General features: G+C 33.7%; 2 protein-coding genes across 2 annotated transcripts; both read left to right on the top strand.

The window, feature by feature from the left end:
• Window positions 1–4,047: 4,047 nt before the first annotated feature.
• LOC110111103 (protein DETOXIFICATION 35) lies at window positions 4,048–12,216 on the top strand. The gene is made up of 8 exons (XM_020842818.2): window positions 4,048–4,503; window positions 7,664–7,933; window positions 8,024–8,382; window positions 10,082–10,138; window positions 10,222–10,460; window positions 11,385–11,503; window positions 11,735–11,821; window positions 11,889–12,216. The coding sequence occupies exons 1-8, from the start codon at window positions 4,171–4,173 to the stop codon at window positions 11,955–11,957; spliced, it is 1,533 nt and encodes a 510-aa protein (XP_020698477.1). The 5' UTR covers window positions 4,048–4,170; the 3' UTR covers window positions 11,958–12,216.
• A 1,644-nt stretch (window positions 12,217–13,860) lies between these two features.
• LOC110111136 (ATG8-interacting protein 1) lies at window positions 13,861–19,444 on the top strand. The gene is made up of 4 exons (XM_020842874.2): window positions 13,861–14,054; window positions 15,714–16,448; window positions 18,841–18,972; window positions 19,059–19,444. The coding sequence occupies exons 2-3, from the start codon at window positions 15,729–15,731 to the stop codon at window positions 18,946–18,948; spliced, it is 828 nt and encodes a 275-aa protein (XP_020698533.1). The 5' UTR covers window positions 13,861–14,054; window positions 15,714–15,728; the 3' UTR covers window positions 18,949–18,972; window positions 19,059–19,444.
• The last annotated feature ends 3,065 nt before the right edge of the window (window positions 19,445–22,509 follow it).

Raw genomic sequence — 22,509 nt, 5'->3', positions numbered from 1 at the left:
TAGCAATGACGTGGCGCGGCACCAGCGGACCAGCCGCGATGCAGTGGAAAGCCGCAAGTTTCACAGCCGCCGCTGTCATGGCCGCATAGAATCATGTGTGGGCCCCGTTTTACACGTGGCAAACGCTGATAGAGGAGGGATGTCTTACGGAGAAATAATTAATAATAACCGCATATTTAACATCCAATAATATCGATAAACTCATAAAATAATAGTCACGTTACTATTAATCTAATTTTTAATTGTAAGAAAATTAATAAATAATGTTATTAGTATCATTTAATATCTAAGATTGCTTCGTTGTATGGAGATCTCTTAAATATTAATTAAGATTTTCTAACAGATAAGTTTCAAATCAAATTGCTAAATAATTCGTAAGTTCTTATCTACTATTTGTCTATTTATGTTTAGTATTTTTTTATTATAGGGAGAATTTTTTTAAGTTATTTGATTTGATTTTTATTTATTTATTTAGTGAAATGACTGTTTTTAATACTTTTAGACTATTTAATTATAAATTTTAAAATTATAAAATTGTTATTTATAACGTTAAATATGTTTGTCTTTCTTCATAAGCCTGATATTAACTACATATGTTGCAATTTCTCTCTTCTAGGATGATAAAATTTTTTAATTTATTTAATTTAAAACTTATATGAAATTGATTTGGATAAGTCACTAAAAATGTATTTCAAGTCAAATTTTAAGTTTATTTCTTATGAAAGGGAAAAATTACTTGATTTGATTAATTTGAAATGATTCTATCAGTATAAGTCATTTGCAACAAATGATATTAATACAATGATGTAGACATTAGCTGTGAATGATTAATGATTCCATAGTGGATGTTGATTAGAGCATTGGAGTCGTCTTCAAAATATTGTTTGATGTTTGTTCAGTTGTTCTCCTTTGAAGACAGAATACTAGGGGCAAAAAAGTCAAATATAAATCTCGATGTTGACATTGCGCCGTTAGTTAGAGTTGGTGTTGACGGCGAGCATCATTCTTATAGTCGATTGTATGCGTCGATGTTGGTTGTCACTTGAGGATGAAGTTACCAGGCGTTAACATTGGTAAATGAGGTGCATTAGCCTTATACTTGTTGGTGTGTATTTGCATTGTAGATAGTGAATAGAGACAAAATCGACATGCATCAATGTATTCATGTGAAGCGGTTGAGAGACAATATTAGACAATAGTCAAGCAACTATGGTCAAAAGATTGTAGTTCGGTGATGGTAATTGAAATATCACAATTAGGAAAAAATGGTCGGAGAACCGCAATCAAACAATAGTGGTTAAATGATGACAACTAGGTGACGGAAGTAGGGAGACTGCAATCAAGCGCAGTAGCTAGACAACCATAATAGGGTGACAATGGTAAAAGTATAGAGGTGAGACAACAATGTTTGGAGAGCAGAGATACAATAATAATAATCGGATGACACTAGTCTACCAATGGTGATTCAATATGATAGGTTGACAATGGTGGTTCAACAATGGTTGTTGAATGATGATGATTTGATGGTGGTCGTTGGATAGTAATGCTTTGGTGGCGGTGATTGGATGACATTGATCATGTTAGCAGGGTATGTTGCAACAATTTGATGTCGAAGCTATCTCTCGTTTCAAGTAAATGTCCAAGTTCTCTTCCTCCTTCAAATATAGAACTAGTGTGTATTTATAAAATTTAAGGATGATATTCTTTGTAAATATCCAAAACATTACATCAAACATCTAATATTTCCCTTAATTATAGAATATTCTTTTAGCATTTAAGTACTTTAGTGATGTAAGATTAAGTGATCTATATGTTATTTAATGCTTGTCCTCAAGAAGCTCGGTTAGATTATAAGAATGCAAGATATCGAGATCATTGATAATCCAATTAATACTCTAAAATTTTCATTTAGGTTTCAAGCATTTAATTTGGGCTCATTTGGAGTTAGATCCAATTGCCTTCGAAGTTGATGGGTTATTCTCATTGAGACATTCAGCTCGATTATAAGTTTGTTAAAATTGGAGTTTTAATTGCTTTAACTTTAATTTCTTTTTTTAATTAAAATATTGCATTCAAATTCATGCTAGATCGAATGAATTTTTTTCATGATTTATCAACTATGAAATTAACTGAGTTCAAATTAAATCATATCTCGAACTAAAAGTAAATCAATGAAACGAACAAAATTGCTCGAACTAAACTTATATTCATCAACCCTACAACATCCCATTTTTGTCGTCTCGTCATCTTAATTTTGTTATAATCTTAAAAATGTACGTGTTTTTATATTTCTCTAAAAATAACAATAATTATATGTAATTTTAAATTTATTAAAAGTTAATTACTTATTTTATTTTATATTGAGTTTGTGTATAGTATGAATATATTAATAACTATTGTATAATAAGTGACAATGATTCACTCAACATTATCTCTAATATCTTATGAATAATACATTTATTTTTTTATCTATTCATCTATGTATTAGTTCAATACTTAATTGTGCTGATAATACAAATAATTATTATAATAAAATTATATTATTTGATTATGACTTTGGATTTTAGACTTATGAAAAGTTGAATTATTGATGATCATGAAGAAGAAATCGTACAATTATGATTTTTTTTAAGCCTAAATCTAAACATTCCATGCAAGAGTGAACCCAACCTATATGATGAAATGATAATCTTTGGGACAAAAGAGGGAATATTAGAGGTGTTATTATTTGACATGACCTGAAAACTCGACTCAAACCTGGCTAAAAATTTTTGGTTATGGTCAATCCGTTTCGTAAACAGGTCGGGTTCGGGTTCCCAGATTCAGCCATTTTGTAAAAATGGGTAGGTTTCGGGTTGACCCAAAAATCTAAACTCAAACTGGGTTAACCTGGGAAAAATGCGCTACTCGTCGTCGCGTTTGCGTTGCTTGCTATCGTGCTGAGTGCTTGCGCTGATCGCATCTACCAGTGTCGTGTCGAGTGCCCGCGTCGTGTCGAGTGCTTGTGTTGACCACATCTGCCCATGATGATTAACTGCGTATGCCCTTGCTAAATGATAGCATTTGCCAGCGTCGCGTGAAGTGCCAGCCACGGGTCAGGCCGGGTCACTCTGGCAACCCGTGCTGGTCCGAGTTGAAAAAGCTAACCCGTATGCAAAAATGGGTCAGGTTCAGTTTGGGTCAACTAGTGTCATGACAGTTTCGGGTTGGAACCGAACCTGACCTGTGACCCGATTTTGATAGCTCTAGATAATGTAATATGTGTTAATTTTAATCATTGATGATTTTGATTTTTTCAAATGGTTGTTGGAGGTCACTGTCATGGTCAGGGGGTCATTGTAGCTACCTCATATATGGAGGCCCACCTTTATTATGGCATCCATAATTGTAAGGATTTGGAATGACCATTATTCCCTTTTAAACCTTTCATGTATAGTTGATGGTGATGGACCATTGTATTTTGAGAAGCCTAATATCTCATTAAAATTTTTCAAGATAAAATTTACCTCTATTTTATGTTTGAAAATACCTTATAAAAGTTTGAAATCAATTAGCCACTAATAAAGTCTTAGATAGAGGGATTTTACATCACAAAATAACAAGCAAATGATGACAAGAGATAAAATTATATAAGACTTAGATATAAAAACGAAAATAGTTTTTTTATTATCACAATGAAGCATGAGTGCATATATTTCATAAAAATATCTTCAAAATTATTATAAGTGTATTTCATTTTTTTAAATATGTTTTATGCCAAAAAAAAAAAAAAGCTTGCAAGAATAAATATCTCCAAAATTTAACACTTAATTTTTTATATTTTAGAAATATGTTTTTTTTTTCATAAATTTAGGAAAAAATATTTAAATTTTCATTTAATATCACACATTTAAAATTTTCAAAGCATGAGAATCTTTCAAAATTTAAATATTAAACAAATTTAATCATAATTATTAAAAATTAATATGATTAATGTGCTCCATAGGTTTTTTGCCCTCCTCCCCCTACTCCTCCGTCCCTCCATCCACTCGGCACCTCTGTCGTGAGCTGCAAACCCTCCGCTTTCCTCTCTGCGCCTTCCGAAGCCCCGGAGAGCCATGACGAAAAAGAATCAATTGCTTCAATGGATTCCCCACTTCTCACCAACTACGACGACTCGACGAGGACCAAATGCCTATTCACCCTTTCGATATCGGGTCGGGTCCGTCTCCGTCACCTGTTGCGACGACGGAAGCTGATGCGGATTTGGCCGATGCGGTCGCCGCCGGCTTCCCGGACGTAGACGATGAGCCGGAGGTAAGGAGCTTGCGCGACGCTTGGCAGACCTTTGTGGGAGAGTCGATGAAGCTGTGGTGGATCGCGACGCCGATCGCATTCAGCATTATTTGTCTATATGGGGTTAATTCTACTACGCAGATCTTCGCCGGACATCTTGGAAATCTGGAGTTATCGGCGGTCGCAATCGGGCTTTCAGTTATATCGAATTTCTCTTTTGGATTTCTTGTAAGTTGTTTTGGCCTTTTATCAAATGTCTTTTTAGTTTTATCTGCTTCAATTTCGTTTCCTCCAATTTCTCTTATTTTTCGCAGAAATCGAGGGAATGGTCCTATTATATTAATAAAAAACAGAACTTTACAAGTGTAAAAAACTACTGCACGAAACATAAAGTAGTAGAAAAAAATTTAAAAAAAAAATGATTTGCACTATGGCAGTAATCAGATTGTTGGATGACTTGCAAAACAATGGCTTTAAAAAAAATCCATCAGGAAGAATATTTCTAATAAGCCGCATAGAGAAGGGGCATTTAAAGAATAAGTGCTCATGACATTCTTCATTCATGGAGCATAGGACATTGCACTTTGAGAGAGTTAGCCCTCCATTTTTGAGTTTGCAAGTTTTTCAAAGCCATTTTGACGAGCTTTTCACTTGTAGATAGAATACTGCATAGAATGCGTTTCAAACAAAACATATTTGTGCCAATCAACAAAAAGATAAGAATAGAAGCAAAACATTTTGCATTATCCACAAAATCTTATTTTCATCACCCAAATAAGATTGTACATAATAGCATTATAGCAAAACTAGAAGTAAACCAGCAACACAAAGGTTGAAATCAACAAAACTTAGGATGAAACGATTGAGAGCCACCAAATTCGTCATCAATGCTCAAATACTGTTGAAATCTTCTAAGATCAGTCAGATAAATTGAATAGCAGTAGAGAGGGAATTAATTGCTTCCTATAGAATTTTTCTCAGTCATAGAGTAACTTGCATATACGTGAAAAGGCGTTGGGGTAGCTCTAGTGGAAGAAAAGATTAGAGAGAGTCGCCTTAGATGGTTTGGTCACATTAAACGGAGGCCTTCCGATGACCCGGTTAGGAAAGTGGAGATATTAGATTTGACTTATGTTAAGAAAGGTAGAGATAGACATAAAAAAATTTTGTTAGAAAATATTAGAAATGATCTTTCTTTATTAGATTTAATTGAGAATTTTACTTTTAACAAGACACAAGGATAAAAAGGATTCATGTAGCCGACCCCACAATGGGACAAAGGCTTGATGTTGTTGTTGTTATTGTATAGAGTGACTTGCATAGACCACGATACTGAGAAATTCCACATTAGAGAAATGTTTAAAAAATCTATGAACGAATCGGGAATGAATCTGAATTTGAGTAGAATGTAAATTTCTAGAGTTCCAATAATGGGCTTAGATTTGTATGACAAAGACTGCAAATTGATGTCCATAAAAGTTGGGATAGAAAAGGAAGAAGTGGAGGGAAGGGAAGGTCTGACAGCAAAGGACAAAGATGCACGAGATGAAGAAGAAGTCCAAATATTAGAGTTAGGCATCTCCAACCAAAAAATTCAATTTTTACTTCAAAATGCAGTAATACATCAAAATGCAGAAACTCGTCTCAAATTGAATTCCATTTTCTAATACAAAAAAAAACCCTAGTATATTCTTTCCCATACTTTATTTTGCACTGTTCACCCGCAAGCAAATAGTGGACATTTTGGCGTTCTGCTGGAGCGACAAAACGACGACATACACATGTTTGACGTTTGACTGGAGAAGGCCTTTCAGAAGGTTAATTGTTTAGGACAGGGAGTGGGGCTTGAAGAATTCTCCCCATCAAGAGATGAGGCATTCAAGTTTGAACGTTCAAAGGATTTGGAGAAGTACCTAACTTTTCTCCTCAAAATATGGCAAGCTTCTCCTACCTCTGAAGTTAGGGATGTTCACAGTGTTTGAGGTGCAAACATCACCCTTAAGATGACAGCATTTCTGACTGTGCAAAAGCGTTGCACGAAGGACAAGCAGCATCACATTTTCAGTCTTAAATCACTTGCTGCTCCAGCTGCATACCTTTTATATTCAATGGAATAGATATTGGTAAAGGAGAACTAGTGTTTATAAGCACACAAATATAAGCAAATGCTAATCTTTCATTATCAGCATTTAGGTTATCAATCATGAGGGATGTAACAACTTTTCTAGCAACCTTAGAAAAGCCTTCAGTTTAGACAATTGGAAAGCTTGATCCATAAGGGTATTTCTTTGTAATAAATCTTTCACAGGCTGGAAATTCCAAGCCACTTTTTGATGATCAGAACTTTCTGTTTTCCAAGCTAGGAGTCTTCTGAAAATGAAAAGAGGTCGGGATTAGCTTTTGGTGTTTACAGAAGTTAATGGCGTTAAGAAAATAACCATAAAATGGTTTTTTCCCCTATAAAATGGTCTTAGAGAGAATGTGAAACTAGTTTATAAGATTAGAGAGAGCCATCTTATATGATTTGATCACATAAAATATTAGCTTTCAATGATCCAATTAGAAGAGCAGATGTATTAGTTCCGACCCGTTTTACGAAACATAAGTTGGAAAAAAAATTGATTAGAAAATATCAGAAATGATAATTTCTTATTAGATTTACGTAAGAATTTGACTATTAATAGAATACAATAAAGAAAAAAGATTCATATTTGATAAAAGCATAATATTGATGTTGACAATATAGCCAATCAGTCAATTTTTTTTCTGTTTACTATTTTTTAAAAAAAATTTCATAAATAAATTACTTTATGTTATCAAATTTATTAAAATATAATTGTATTTTAATAATTTGTGATATTCATATCAATTTTTTATTTTTTTTCTCGCAAAAATTCTATAATAAATTTTTGGGTGCAAGTTAAAGTTGCCCTCAAACTTGCTATCAATTTTTATTTGGGTACTATTTGAATCTAACCTTTCTCTAATATTTTTTTTAATAATATGCTTGTTTTTCTAAAAAATTTCATAGATGTATATTTGCTTGATTTGAGAGATCAAAGAGCTGTATATTATAATAAGATAATATAAATTTTTATATATTTTAAAATTATTGTAATTCTAAGAATATGAACTTATCTTAAGTATTTTATCAATTAAAAAATAGTGCATAAATATAAATTATTGATAAATAAATATTAGGCAATTTCAAATAAAATTTATTATAAATTGAATTTCATTAAAAATTATAAAGAAGAATACAAAACTATATCCGAGTTTATAATTTATGACCTAAAAAATGAAGACCAAAAACTTCAAAGGAAAACTCCATTAATAGTTTAATACACATTGTAATCATTTCTTTCAATTAATAATTTTCCTTGAACAGCTAGGCATGGGGAGCGCACTGGAAACTCTATGCGGGCAGGCCTACGGCGCGGGGCAGGTGGACAAGCTCGGCATCTATATGCAACGGTCATGGATCATCCTCACCGCCTCCGCCATTTTTATGTGCCCCCTCTACCTCTTCTCTACCCCCATCTTGAAGCTGATAGGCCAAGACCCCGCCATCGCCGACGCCGCCGGCCGCTTCACCGTCGCCATTATCCCCCAAATCTTCGCCCTCGCCATCAACTTCCCGGCACAGAAATTTCTCCAGGCAGGGTTGTCAGAACAGAAAAAAAAAATTCAATTTTTTTCAAAAGTGTTCGTGTATTAGTGATTCAACCTTAACTCCAATTACCTGCAGGCGCAGAGCAAGGTGTCAGTCCTCGCCTGCATAGGCTTCGTCGCACTGCTCATCCATATCGCTCTACTCTACCTCTTCCTCTACAGATTCGGGTGGGGCATCATCGGCGCCGCCGCCGCATACGATATTTCGCAGTGGATCGTCTCCATTGCCCAGGTGGTGTACGTCGTTCGATGGTGTGGGGACGGATGGGGAGCGGGCCTCTCCTGGGGCGCATTTAGGGATCTGTGGGCTTTCGTCAAACTCTCCCTCGCTTCAGCTGTGATGCTTTGCCTGGAGATTTGGTACATGATGGTGCTAGTTGTGCTTACGGGACATCTTGAGAACGCCGAGATAGCCGTTGGCTCTCTTTCTATCTGGTAATCCTTAATGGTTATATTGCTCTGTTTCTTTTTTTGAAATAAAAATATCCACATGTTTTAAATTTTTTTATGAAATAAAAAATAGTGGATCCATATGTTTTTTTTTTAAATTATGTTTAAACTATGATGTTATCATTTTTATTTATATTTTCTTACCATTTCCTCTCTTTCAATTCTTTCAAAACAAGCAAAGCATAACATTCTAATTTGACAAAAAAATAATAATATGAGATAATAATTGGTGATCAAACTTCCCAAGATTTTTTATCACAAGTTGCTTTCAATTAAGGCTTTGTTTGGGCAGCTTTTTTATTGCTTTCTAAAATAATTTTTTAATACAAAAATTTATAGCTAAAAAAATTTTTGTATTGAAAAGCTGTTTTAAAAAGTAATGAAAAAGCCGTCCCAAACAAAGTCTAAGAAGTGCAGCTGATCCAAATGAGTGGGTTCATTCCCATATGGCTCATCCTCTTTATAAAAGCTTTGCGAACCAAATAATTCTTGTGTAGTTCACCTAATAATCTCTAAAAAATTTCAGGCCATGGCATCAGATTGACCCAACTTGGCTTGATATGATGTTCTAGCCACCTAATAGGGCGCATTTAAGCTTATGTCTTAAATATTTACATCCTAATCTAGGGGTTATTTGTTTTGCTTAAAAATTAATATGAGTAAAAACAATATAGTATAATGTTAATGTGATGTATTTAAGATATTTTCGAGTTCTTTGGCTGAGTACACTACAAATATAGGGGTCTATTTTTATTTTAAGAAAAATTTCTCAAGTATAAAAACCAATGGTTGCTATGGCAGGGTGACAAATCGATGGTTGTAGAGGGCAGTTGGCAGGGGTGGTGGGAGGTCAGTGGTAGTGGTGACAATGGCAATGGCTTATGGTAGTGGGAGGCAAAGCTTCACATTTTCAATCTACTGAGAAGTTAACTTGAGCAAATTCTAAATATAGTAAAAATGAACTTGGCAATGAATTCCCAATACTTTAAAAGATTACCTTGGATTTGTACTTCTTCCAACCAAACACTTGAAAATTCAAATTCTCTTCATTTTGTAGGCTTTAGACTCAAAAAACCTCAAAACAAACAATTCCCTGGAGAAATTATTATATGTGTATTCTATACGTAACTTTAGGGCCATAAAGCAGGAGTACAGGGTCGTGTACTCCAATTACATAGCCATATACTGTTAACAACAAGATTACATAAAGCATCTCTATTTTATGAGAGACTATTAAATGCGGAGTCCGGATCAGAGAACCGTCCTGTTTTTGTGAGTGTACGCAATAAAAGTATAATTAGTGTTTACCACCGCTCTTTTATTGCGCACACTCACAAAAACCGGACGCAGTTTCGGTCCGGATTATGCACGTAATAATCTCTCCTATTTTATGGATGTAAAGTTATGCATGTAGTCCACATCTAATAATGCAGTAAAGTTATGCATCTCACGCCCAACTTGATCCATTCCTGACAAATAAATGAGTACATTTTAAATGTCTACATGTTGTAAATTAAATTAAAATTAATATGTAAAATATATAAAATATGAACCTTGATCTGTTTTATGTTGCTGTTTAAATTATATATAGCTTTCAATCTCCTATCTACTAATCACTTCTCATGCCAAGGTTAATTTTTAGCCTTATATCTCACTAAACCATCTCTCTTATTGTATCCTATAGCATGAACATCAACGGCTGGGAAGGAATGTTGTTCATCGGCATCAACGCGGCCATAAGGTAAACAAATCTCCCCCAAAAACAAATGACATGATTTCCTTATAATATTAGTATAAATCAACTTGCTCAATTAATTTAACCAGCGTTCGGGTCTCCAACGAGCTCGGCTCAGGAAGGCCGAGAGCCACCAAGCACGCAGTGGCTGTGGTGGTGGCCACCTCCCTTGTAATTGGTCTCCTTGCAATGTTTCTTATACTCGCAGCTCGTAACCATTTTCCAGTACTATTTACAAATGATGAAGAGCTTCAGCATGCCGTTTCTAAGATTGCTCATCTTCTTGCCATCACCATGATCCTCAATAGCATACAGCCAGTGATTTCAGGTGATCCTTCTATCTTTTTTGCTTGGATTTCATTTAAGAAAAAGCAAAACTTGTAGTAATATAATATTTTATAAAAGAACTCTTTTTCAACTACAAAGTGTTTTCAAGAAATTTTGAAGATCAGATTAGTTGTTCTCATATGCATACAAAATAGTGTAAATTATTATTTATTTTTCTTAAACTTTGGAGCTATTTTTATTAAAGTTGTAATATTTTAGTTTTTTTTTGAAAGAAGATGTAAATTGCATTAAATTAAAAACCTAATACAAACTACTCAATGATAGTGCATCTATCACCTTCCTCCTTTAACAAAGAAAAAAAACAAGGAGGAATATTATTGCCACTAATATTATCCCAAATAAAATCATCAAAAATAGCCAAAATAGCACAAAAATCAGCTAACTTATTACAATTTCTATTGAAAAACTGAAACAAAACATTATTGAAATCCTTTAAGAAAAGTAACTCCTCCAAGTCCCGATCTTCCTTCTTCATACTTGATTTGTCAAAAGAATCTTGAAGATAATTAATGATATTATAGTTATCTCCTTCAATAATAATGCTTTTTGCTTCAAGCATCCAATCCTTGACCACTTTCTCCAGTGACCGAGCAACTAACAACTCAACATGTGCAATATCCTAATGAATGCAGCTAAAACCAAAAGCAAACAAGAATATACCTTTGTTGTCTCTAAAGACTCCACCAACTCCTGCTTTATTTGATCTCAACAAAGAAGCATCTATATTAACTTTTAATTAATTCAGGAGGAGAAGGGTGCCAATAATTGTAAAACAGCTGAGAAAGCTGATTAACACCCCAATTTTTCGATATGAGATTATAGCGATATGAAGTAACAACAAAGCTAATATTTTAGTTATTTATAAGCATTTATGCTGTTTTTTTGTTTGTAATATGGGATGCAGGTGTGGCAGTAGGAGGTGGATGGCAAGCTCTTGTGGCTTATATAAACTTGGCTTGCTATTATGTCTTTGGCCTTCCTTTGGGATTCCTACTGGGGTATGGATTGCAGTGGGGAGTTCAGGTAAGCTTGATCAGACTATCAGTTTCAATAAGAATCCAATCATATCAATCGATCAATCATAACTATTTTCTACATGAGATGAGCATTTTGAATTCATATAATGTAGACTTTCATATGAGGAAAATCTCAATTTCTTCAAAACTTAGAATTTTGTATGTTGAATGCTTTTATGGAAATAATGAAGGTTGGCAAGTAAATAATTGTTCTACTGATGGAACACTGTGGTATTAGGGTATATGGATTGGAATGCTTTTGGGAACTGCACTGCAGACTTTGATTCTGTGCTATGTGCTTTGGAAGACCAACTGGAATGATGAGGTACATTCCTTCTATTATTCATATAAGATTTCTTAATTATAAATACTTATTTATATGTTCATTGCAGGCTGCACAGGCATGCGAACGAGTGAGATTGTGGGGTGGAGAACAAAAACTTATAGAGATGGGAAAGTGAGCTTCTTTCTTTCATTGGAATTTAATTGTTTTTTTTAGGTGGATTTTGTGAATTGTTTGGTGGGTGGAAAGTAAAAATCTACCAAGAAAGAAATAGCATAAAGATTTTTTCTTTTTCTTTTTTGTTTTAAGAGATATGAGCCTTTGCATAAAAACATATGCAATTTTTTTTTTAATGGCATTGTAAGATTTTTTATATGATATACATAAATATCAATATGATGCATGTATGTTAGAGCAACCCAAAAGTTGAATGGGTATGAGATGTGGTGTGTCTACAGGTGTAATTGAGTTGAGTCGTCTCTTGCTTGATTGATAAATGGCTCGTGAGCTGAGTTTCATGAATGAACGAGCCAAACTTGAGACAGTCTCAACTTGCTTTTTTGTTTGTGAGGTGATGGATTTAATAAATGTTAATATTAAAAAGATATATAAGATTCAAGAGTTTAAGTACAAAATTGTGAGAAATATTTAAAAGTTATATATTATATTAATATATTAAGTTATTATTTGTTATATGCCATTCAATTCTTATTTTTTTAATCATTTTGTTGCAATGAATATTTAAATCAGAATCATTTGTTTGTTTGTTTTTTTTTTTCAAAATAAGTGAGTTAGATTAATGAATTGATTTAAAGTTGTAGAATTAAGGTCAAACTCAATAAATTAATCAAAGCTCAAGTTAGGGGTTACTCGAGCTCTACTCGACTTATTTATACCCCTAATTGTATTTTAAGGGTTCCACTAACACATGAATCAGTTAAATTAGAGCCTAATTGTTTAAAAAATTGGATAACCAATGGTTTAAGAATTTTTTCAACAATCGACTCTTCAATAACCTATTATTAGCATCAATAATAGAAGCATACATAAAACTAAGAATATGCACTACTCTACAATTCTTAGAACTACACATCTCATTCTAACGGGAAATTATTTTGTGCGGAATCCGGAGACGGGAAGAACCGTCAGGACTGTGAGTGCACACATTGTTTACAGACAGTGTGTGCACTAATTTGATACACTCTGTGTATAAATGTGTACACACACTGACTCACGTGTTCAGACGATTCTTCCAATATGAACTCCGCACATAATAATTTCTCCATTCTATGAAAGGATAACTATAAGTGGCATAACCAGTCTAAACCTGATTTGGTATCCTATATCATACTGTGACTTTCATGATAGTCACTTACTTTTACATACAATTAAGCTGATTAAATTAGGTCATTTAATCAACTAACCCACAATTATGATGGCCTAACCCAATATATATATATAATTGAGAGTATACAAAGTGGATTAGTAAATTCGAACCACTCAAACTCACAACTCTAAGGACGTACGCAATATTAGAGAATATTGTATCAAATATCTAATTTAATGTATTAAGTGATGTATAAAAAAGAACTCATTTTGAATAATGTAATAAGTTACGCCCCATTTTGATGTATTCCAAAAAATTCTATAAAATTTAAATATAGCTAAATTGATAAAGGATTGCAGTTCTATTCATCGAAAAAATTTATGTTAAAGCTAATAATAGCCCAACAATTTATTATTAATAATATATGATGATATATAATATTTATATTGTAATTATGTATGTTAAAGAAATATATTTTTTTAATTTTGAATAAATTCTGTCAACTCCTTGATTTAAAATCATAATTTTTAGTTTTTTACCACCAATATGACCCTATTGAATTGCCTGTTTTAATTATTATTTAGCTTTATATTTTGGTATACATTACTTGTAATTTTTATAATCTTTTCTTTTATAATTAATGGAAAGGGCCCAAATTTAAAAAAAAAAACAAAATCGGTGTTCAGAAAAAGCAAAAAAAGCTGATTCGAGCTACAGGCGGATTCCGTCGGAGGCAGATGGACGGCTGATTCGAGCTCCGCGTACAACTTCTATGCGGACAAATGATTACCTCGAAGAAACCCATAAAAGCCGCAGTTAAAAGCTCATTCTGCTCCCGATTGCCCGTTTCAATCCGAAATCCACAAGCTTCTTTCGGGCCGTAACGGAACTCTGCTTTCGATCTTCTGGTGTTTCCCTGAGTGTTGAATCCCGTCGTTGCCGCCTGAGGTAATGATATCCCTATTGTTCTGATTGGAGCTTAAATTATTGGATTTGTTCTCTTTTCTTGGCCGTTTCTGTTTGATTGGTGGATCTTCTATTCCGAGTCTGTTAGTTGTTTTTAGTCGATGTTTTTTATCTGTTTATTAGGGTTTGTGTTGTTTGTTTGGTTTCTGGATCTATTCACTGTGTTGGATGGGCAGTGTTCGCTAATCTGGTAGTTAGTTTTTGTATATTAGGATTTCAATCAGGTCGTTGATCTTTTTTTATTTATTTATTTATTTTTTTTAATTTCATTATTTCGTCTGGCTGATGGTTAAGTTTTTCTAGAGTTGTATGTTTTGTAGTTGGTCGTTGTGTATGAAATAGCATTCAAGCATGTTCATAATCCGATCTCATCGTATTGTTAGTTAACGGGTACATTTGGATGCCAGGAATTTCAGTGAAAGTGAAAAGATGTTGAAAATCTTAGATAAATGCAGAAGATCTAATCATGCCACGAATGTGGGAATTTCAGTCATGCTTGCATCTCCAGTTAAGTAGTGATTGCGAGATTTAGCCAGTGTTATGCATACATCTTCGCTAAAAAGTGGTTACAAAATTTCGCCAGGATCTAGGTGAACTCTTGCCAAACTGTGTTGTGCTATACAAATTCTACTACCTCCTTAAATCTTAATTTCCACCCATTTTTTTGACTGAATCTTGGATTTAGTAAATCCCGCGGAAGTAAGATTTAAGAAATTTACGCTATTTCTACTCATTGTACTGTTTTTTTTCCCTTCATTTAAATTTTAAATCTTGAAATTATCTGCCAAGCAGTTTATTAGGATTAAACTAAAGTTATTATCTATCATGCCAAACAGTTTTTATGATTTAATGTCTCCAATTTATTAGATATGGATTTACAAGATTTACTAAATCCTACTGCAAGCCAAACAACCCCCAAGCGTGAAAGTACTAATGAAATTAACCTTATATATTGGTTGTTTATTTAGTAAAATAATTTCATCATTTGGTTTTTTTGAGAGGTCACAAGTTTTACTCTCTCTGCTACTTTGTTTGATGGAACCATTTGAAATTGTAAAAGTTCTGATCTTTGGATGATTGGTTTGTTGTTTTCAGTTCTCTAAGTAGTTATACCTCGACGGAAGATATCCCTACTATTGTGATTCAGATGTACTTATGCATATGTTGACCCTAACCCTGAAGATAAATGAGAGTAGCATATTAAGATGACATTTTTGGGAGAGCTTTACTTTAGGATTATATTAGGAGGCTTTTGTGTATCATCTTAACATATTGCTTACACTGCCAGTTTGTTCTAAATCTGTGCCTTTTAGATATTCTTCAATTAGATGCAAGCAAGATTGCCACATTTTCTAGAGTTTGCCTTTAATTTGGACCAAGCTTTGGATAGAAAAAATTTGTGGTTTCATTCTTGATTGAAAGTTTTCTTACTTGTGTACTCAATATTCATATATTATATTCCTCTTTCACTTAAATGCTTAGTAGTTAAAGAAATTTTCACATTTTTTGTGCCTAGACAATGAAAATGATAGCATTTATTACGGCTTTGGGGTATTGAATTTCTATCATTCCACTTTTTTTTTTGAAACTTTCTAGCATTCCACTTCTATATCTGATATCTGTGTTGCTGTTCTACTTAAGATTGGACTTGGCAAAATGGCTGATGAGGAGGAAAAAGATGGTACCTCTTCCCGTGGAGCTGACTGGGAGGTTGTTGCTTTAACTTCCTCAACTTATGCTGCTGCCCCTGGACCAGATGCTGATCAACCAGATGATCCTAGAGATAAAGAATTCCAACGAGAACACGATTCATCAAATACAATGTTCATGTCGGAGCACTTTGTATTCCCTCCTCATGAGCATGAAAATCTTCCAATAGAATCGGACTCTGGTGAAATCCATGATCAAACCGGATGTCTTGGCATTCTTCCTACCGAGGAAGAAAATAATTATCTTGATGAATTTGATGAAGATAGTTCAGAAGCTGAGCCCCCTATTCACAACATGGAGTCTCAAGAAAGCCAAACGCATAGTTTTTCCCTTGCCGGAATAGAAAGTAGACAAATGATTCCTCCTGATGATGAGAATGATATTTCTGAGATCTATGATCCTTCTAATAAGCTCAATGATATGCCACCAGATTTTGCCAATCATGGGAAAATAAGTGATGGAAATGATGGTCAATCTGGCCTTCCTTGTGAAGTATGGTGGAAAAGACATGCTTTATCATTGTGCAAGCAAGTAAAAGAAACCAATACATTTTGGTCGATTTTCATGGCTGCTGCTGTAATGGGTCTTTTAGTTCTAGGAAAACAATGGAAAAGGGAGAAATTGCAGCTTCAGCAACTTAGATGGCAGTTTAGCAACACCAATGAGGTAAAGTGATACTGCAAAATTTAATTTAAAAGTGCTGCCTGATTTCCTTGATAGCTAACTGAACATGCTCATTTTCCTGTGTAATAGTAGTCCAGCAATTGTTAGAATCTGCTTTTGGGCATACGTATAACTGTTGTATTGCTATTTTCCATTAAGGGTGTTCTCTTCATTTTATTAGAGTTTCCCTTTGGCTTCTTATTTGTCTTGTTAATACAGGGATATATTTTGAATCAAGTATGCCGGATATTGCTTGAGACTTACATCACTAAATTCATCATCCCTTAATTCCAATTTTATACTTGATCACTGTTGTTAGGTACTTGAATTGGTGACAATGGTGCCCTTTAAATTATCCTTCTTGCGTTATTTCTATAGCAGAAGAGTGTACAGGAAGAGACCAATATAGATAGGACTCAAACCTAGAACTAATATTATGTCAAGTAAGAATTCACTAATATTAGAAATACATGCCTCATGCCGGCATATGAAGATAATTTCCCTTAGAAATGAATAATCACATCTTTAGCACACTCAAATAGATTTCATATCTAACTTGAACATACAAGATTGTAAATCAGAATAAGAACTTTATTTGATTTAAGTTGTTCAAAATCATGTGTCATTGCACTTTAATTTAAATTTGTGTACTCATCTTCGCCAAGTTATTATTATTATTAATTTTTTAAGTTCATGTTGCATTAATAAAAAGAAAGTAAAAAAAAAGTACAATTAATTATGGTGAATTCTAACACAATCCTCCCACAACAAAGTAAAAAAAAAAAGAAAAGAAGAGGGAAAGTTACAATCTTCAACATAGTGAAATAGACCTGTTGACATAGAGTCAAGAAGGATAGTTCGAGCTCCATTACCCCCCCACCCTAATTGGGTTCCTCCATAGTATACTGAAACCATTGATAACATTAATGTTGTCTCCATCAATAATAACTTATTTCATATCAAACATCCAAGAGTCCAATAAGTCACAAATTGCACCAACATCAGGAGTGTTACCCGTGTAATGTTTCATTGTTGAATTTGTTTGCCAGCAGCAATATTAATTCACCATTTTTTTTCCGAATAATCGCTGCAAGATCCGCATGGCTAGAAGGAAAAAGGGTAGAGTCAATATTAATTTTGATCTGCACTGAAAAGGGGAGGGCACCAAAGTTTATGAGAGGGCAACTCGCAAGGCCGATTGGTCTCCCTGTGCTCACAAAGTGGAAATTTTTGTGGGTGAAGGGAAGAAGATAGGATGGCGATGGCGAGGATCGTCGGCTTTACAAATTGTCTCCTATGCTTGAGAGCATTTGGAGCTCTTCAAACTTGATAAACAAAGCAACTATAGATAGGATCCATGTCTAGTTTGACCAACCTGCTTGTTGAAGTTGGCGATAGAGCTTAGCTATGGAGGAGAAAGTAGGAATAGGCAGCCCCATTGATTGAAATTTCTGATAACAGCCTTCAGCTTATTGTAGGAGACAACAATATGCTTGATGTCATGGCAATGATTATTTTAAAATACCGCTGCTTATTTAACACATGCAGATCAAATCTTATGAAAATTATCCATTATTCTTAATACTCTTGGGCTTGAATGATTTTAGCCTTCTGCCTTTCATTCTCAGAGCATTAATCTTTCTGATTGTGAGTTACTGAGCGCTAATAGATCATACCCATCTGTTAAACCGGTCCAGTGGACCGGTCCAGTCGGTCCGCACGGGACCGGCCGAGTCGCGAAACAGGCGACTGGTTTCGCCTAGGCGGAAGCCGCACGCACGCATGATCCACGGGAGCCCTTTTTGGAAGGTTTTTGAATGGTGTTTAGGAGGGAAATTGATTGTAGATACTGTTTAGGGAATTCCTTTTGAATTGTATGCATTAAATAGTTGATTTTTCTAGGGTTTGGGTATCTTGAATTTGGCTGAAATTTGAGATCTCTTAGATTTAGGTTTTCTTTGGGCTCTAGCGACGTCTAGAGATTTGGGAGAGATCGATCCTCCTCTCGAATTGAGGATCAATTGTATCTTTGCTGTTTTCCTTGATTTTCTAGTGAAATACAAGCATATTATTGTGTTTTTCTTCCCGTTTCCCTATTTTCTGCTGAATTCCTGCTGTTTGGCTGCTGTGGACAGCAGTTTACTGCTGAAATTTTACTGATTTGGGTTAGGAATACTTGCGAACACAAGTGTTTCCTATCACCATCATTAGTAGATTAAGACTTTATTTGGGACGACTTTTTTGTTACTTTTTAAAGCAGCTATTTAATGCAAAAAATTTATATTTAAAAGTTGTTCTGAAAAACAGTAAGAAAGCCGTCCCAAACAAAACCTAAAAAATGTAGCTAGAATCAGTTGGGTTCCTAGAATTCTGATTCATTTAGTTATTGTGACAGAGAATGGGCCGTTTGCTGGGATCGGTTAACCGGTTTAAATATGCCTTTGTTAGCGGTCATCGACACGGTTCTTTGATCCATGGTGGTGCTGCTGCTGCCAATCTATGATTGCTTTCATGCTGCTCCTAACTGGTAAGGTCATTTTCACTACTAAATAACGTTATTATTCTTCCTAAGTTCCTATCTTTTTCTGATATTATTTTTATACAATATTAAAGGTATCTGATTCTATTAGAGTTTATTCTCTGCGTGATGGCTGGAGAAGGCTTGTAATTTAGAGTTTGTTTGGCATCTGCAATAGTGCTGCTGCTTTGTAGAAGAAAATGGAGTAGGTATTGGTGAGCTCCAGGTGTGGCATTTCTTGGCAGAGCTTCCATTGCTTGAATATTTTTTATTTTGGTGCTTTTGTTGATGTAAATTGAGGACTGTAACATGAAGCTTCAGAAAAGGACCTGGGTGAGTACAATTAGATTGACATTTTTCTCAGATTGTGTAGATAGTTTTGATGCAATTTTTTTAGCATATTATTCAAACGTTTTGTTTGGCCGAATTTATTCAGCATTAGATTGCAATAAGATGTGGCTTCTTAGGTCCATAGTCTCTATTTGATCTTTAATTTTTCATTACTTTTTATGATGGTGAGACTTAGGCTTCGTTTGGGACGGCTTTCTTACTGCTTCTTAAAATAATTTTTTAGTGCAAAAATTAATTTTTTTATACTAGAAAGTTGCTTTAAATGGCAGAAAGAAAGCTATCATAAACGAAGCCTTTGTGACAGCTTTCTTACTGCTTATTAAAAAGACTTTTTAGTATAAAAATTAAAATAAATTTTTATTCTAGAGTTTTGCTCATTCTCATATACATCAAAAGGTCTATTAAATCTAGCTTACTTGAGTAGTACACTAAAATTGAGCACTTTGGCCTGAAAATATTCTGAGATGAATATTTTATTTTATATTTTGTTGGAGGTAATTTGGTCACCAAGCAAATTGTTCTAATCATATACAATGCTAGGTTTAATACAATGCTTTGACTCTTACATCTATATTGACATGTAGAGTTTGATTTCCAAGTTACTCAAGAATACTATGTTTTCTAAAAAGGCTAAAACCCTCATATTTTTTTTATTCAAAGCAAATAATTTTTTAGCCCTCTTATCTTTAAGCTGAAGCTAACTCATTTATGCTCAAACTATAATAGGAACTTTTAGGGAATTAATATTATATAGATAAGCCTAGGAGTGTCAAAATAGATTTTTAGGTTTGGTTCGGGCCCAACTCAAAACTAACTCGTCTTTAATTGGCCCGACCAAAACCTAACTTGATTAGACAAACGGATCACCCATCCCCTAACTTGAGTTGAGTTGATCTAACCTGCTAAACTGTAAGGCAACCAGGTGCGAGCGCGTGTGGGCGAAGGGGGCGAGAGCGGGCAAGGGAACGAGCACGTGTGCAGGAGTTGGAGCAAGTGGAGGTGTGGGAGTGGACATCGGTGTGGGTGTAGCCGAGGGGATGAATTGAGCTAATTTTGGGTTGATTTCGGGTTTTCGGGTTAACTGTGACCTAAACTCAATCCGAAATTGGAAACAGGTCAAAAAATGGAATCTGAACTCGACCCATTTGCAAAATATTAGGAAATATAGAGACAAACTTAAAAAAACTTGATTAGGAAGTATTAAAAATGATCTTTTTTGTTATATTTAAATGCAAAATTAAGTCTTAATAGAATAGAATGAAGAAAAAAGACTCATGTAGCTGACCTCACATAGTGTTATAAAGCCGTCTTCTTCTTGTTGTTAGACCTTCAAATATTTTGTTTACTTTAATAATTGCGAGATCCTCTTCAAAAGTTAAAAGAGTATCCGTTGTGAATAATAATTGAAATAAGACAGCTTCATAATACATAATTTTAAAATTTCTCCTGAGAAACTCTACATGTAAAAATTGTAACATTTTTTTTTATTTTTTTATTTATTTATTTATTTATTTATTTATATTTTTTTGTAACATGAACAAAGAAATGGGTCCCATAAAAATCGGTTCTATTGCGTTAAGGTAGATCACTTTCAAATCAAAATCCAAACGCAAAAGATTCCTAATAATTTTTAGCTTTGATATTTCTATTAGGTATAACTTTTTAAAAAGTTATTTTAATTTATTTGAAATTTTTATTATTAACTTCCCATTTATTTTATATGAGAATACATTAACTAATTTAGAAAAAAACATATATCCAAAATAATATAAATGAATTCAATAAATTTAGTAATCATGCAGACCCAAAATTTTTATCAGAATCTTTGGAGCCAAATTTTCCCAATAAATTTTACAAGCTTACAAGAAAGAATGACTGACAGAAAGAAGCTATAGCATTCTCTCTTCACTGCCCACAGACCAAATACTCCACAAAGAGGTGCCAGAAAAGAAAGCATAATTCACTAAGAAAAAAACTGCCAAAGGATTCAAATTGCCCTGCAGAGCAATGCACCACATGGTCACAGGATCCGGCCGGAGCTCCGGCCATATCGGCGGTGCCCCGCCGTCGCCGGCGAGTCTATCATCTGCTCAAGTGGAAGGAAAAGAAGGCTTTGCAGTGGAGAAAGGCAAAGACATCTTGTGGGCTTTTTAAAGAGAAGAAAGGGAGAGAGAAGGCATATTCTAAGCATATGCAAGAGAATATTAAGTTGGATATGCTAAGGAGAGTACAAGGCATTAGGCATTAAGACTGGTGCCTTTCTTCCTTTTTTTTTCTTAATGGCCATTGGCCAAGCTGCAAGAATCTTGAATTGGATTTTTTTTATTTTTGGTCGGTTTATTATTTGGTTTTTGAAACTAAGGCTTCGTTTGGGACGGCTTTCTTGCTGCTTCTTAAAGCAGTTTTTTAGTTCAATAATTAAATTTTTTGTATTAAAAAGCTGCTTCAAGAAGCAACAAAAAAGCCGTCAAAATCGAAGCCTAAAAGGTTAATAATTTTTCATTGAGGTGAAGTACTCATGTCTCACTAAGCTTTGTCCTATTTATAGATGTAACATCTATAAGCTATTAAAATATTGTAAATAAAAAATGACTTGAGGTACAATAATGTTGTTAACAACTTAGCATTAAAAGAGTGAATGAAAAAAATTATTTCAAAAGGTTTTGTATGGGACATTTTTCTTTTTTATTATTTTACTTTTCTAATTATAACTATACTTTTTATTTGATTATTATTTTTTATGATTTTCAATAAGTTTTTGTGCTAGGAAGTTATTTTCTACAACAACTTAAAAAAAAAATATTTTCATCACAGCATTTTTATAATTACTTTTATGAAAAAATTATAATCATCCCAAACGAATAAAAAATCTGCTCCAAACAAGAAATTAACCAAATAAAAATAAATTTGACAACTTATTTTCTATAAATATAAACAAACAGAAATAGAATTTAAAATAAAATTGTTAGAAAATAATTGAAATGATCATAGAATTTTAGCAAGAAATTATAAAACATAGAAAATCAATAAATATATTGAATTAATTGCCACAATTTAAACTTCTAATGTTTGAGATAATATCATAAGAACTAATGACATCAATAATGAATTATACAGATGCAATAAAATAAGAACAAAAATTATAATATAAAAAATAAAATCTCATACTACTACGAGATGATTTATTCTGAAATT

The sequence above is a fragment of the Dendrobium catenatum genome, unplaced genomic scaffold (assembly GCF_001605985.2).
Source record: "Dendrobium catenatum unplaced genomic scaffold, ASM160598v2 fragScaff_scaffold_1427, whole genome shotgun sequence".
Lineage (NCBI taxonomy): Eukaryota > Viridiplantae > Streptophyta > Magnoliopsida > Asparagales > Orchidaceae > Dendrobium > Dendrobium catenatum.
Note: the sequence above shows the minus strand (reverse complement) of the source record. Positions and strands in the feature narration are given on the sequence as shown.

Bases quoted from the DNA above. Each gene is read 5' to 3' on its own strand.
- LOC110111103 (XM_020842818.2), top strand. From the start codon at position 4,171: ATGCCTATTCACCCTTTCGATATCGGGTCGGGTCCGTCTCCGTCACCT. The intron at 7,934-8,023 runs GCAGGGTTGTCA...AATTACCTGCAG, and splicing joins CGGCACAGAAATTTCTCCAG to GCGCAGAGCAAGGTGTCAGT. The intron at 11,504-11,734 runs GTAAGCTTGATC...CTGTGGTATTAG, and splicing joins GATTGCAGTGGGGAGTTCAG to GGTATATGGATTGGAATGCT.
- LOC110111136 (XM_020842874.2), top strand. From the start codon at position 15,729: ATGGCTGATGAGGAGGAAAAAGATGGTACCTCTTCCCGTGGAGCTGAC. The intron at 16,449-18,840 runs GTAAAGTGATAC...TTATTGTGACAG, and splicing joins AGTTTAGCAACACCAATGAG to AGAATGGGCCGTTTGCTGGG.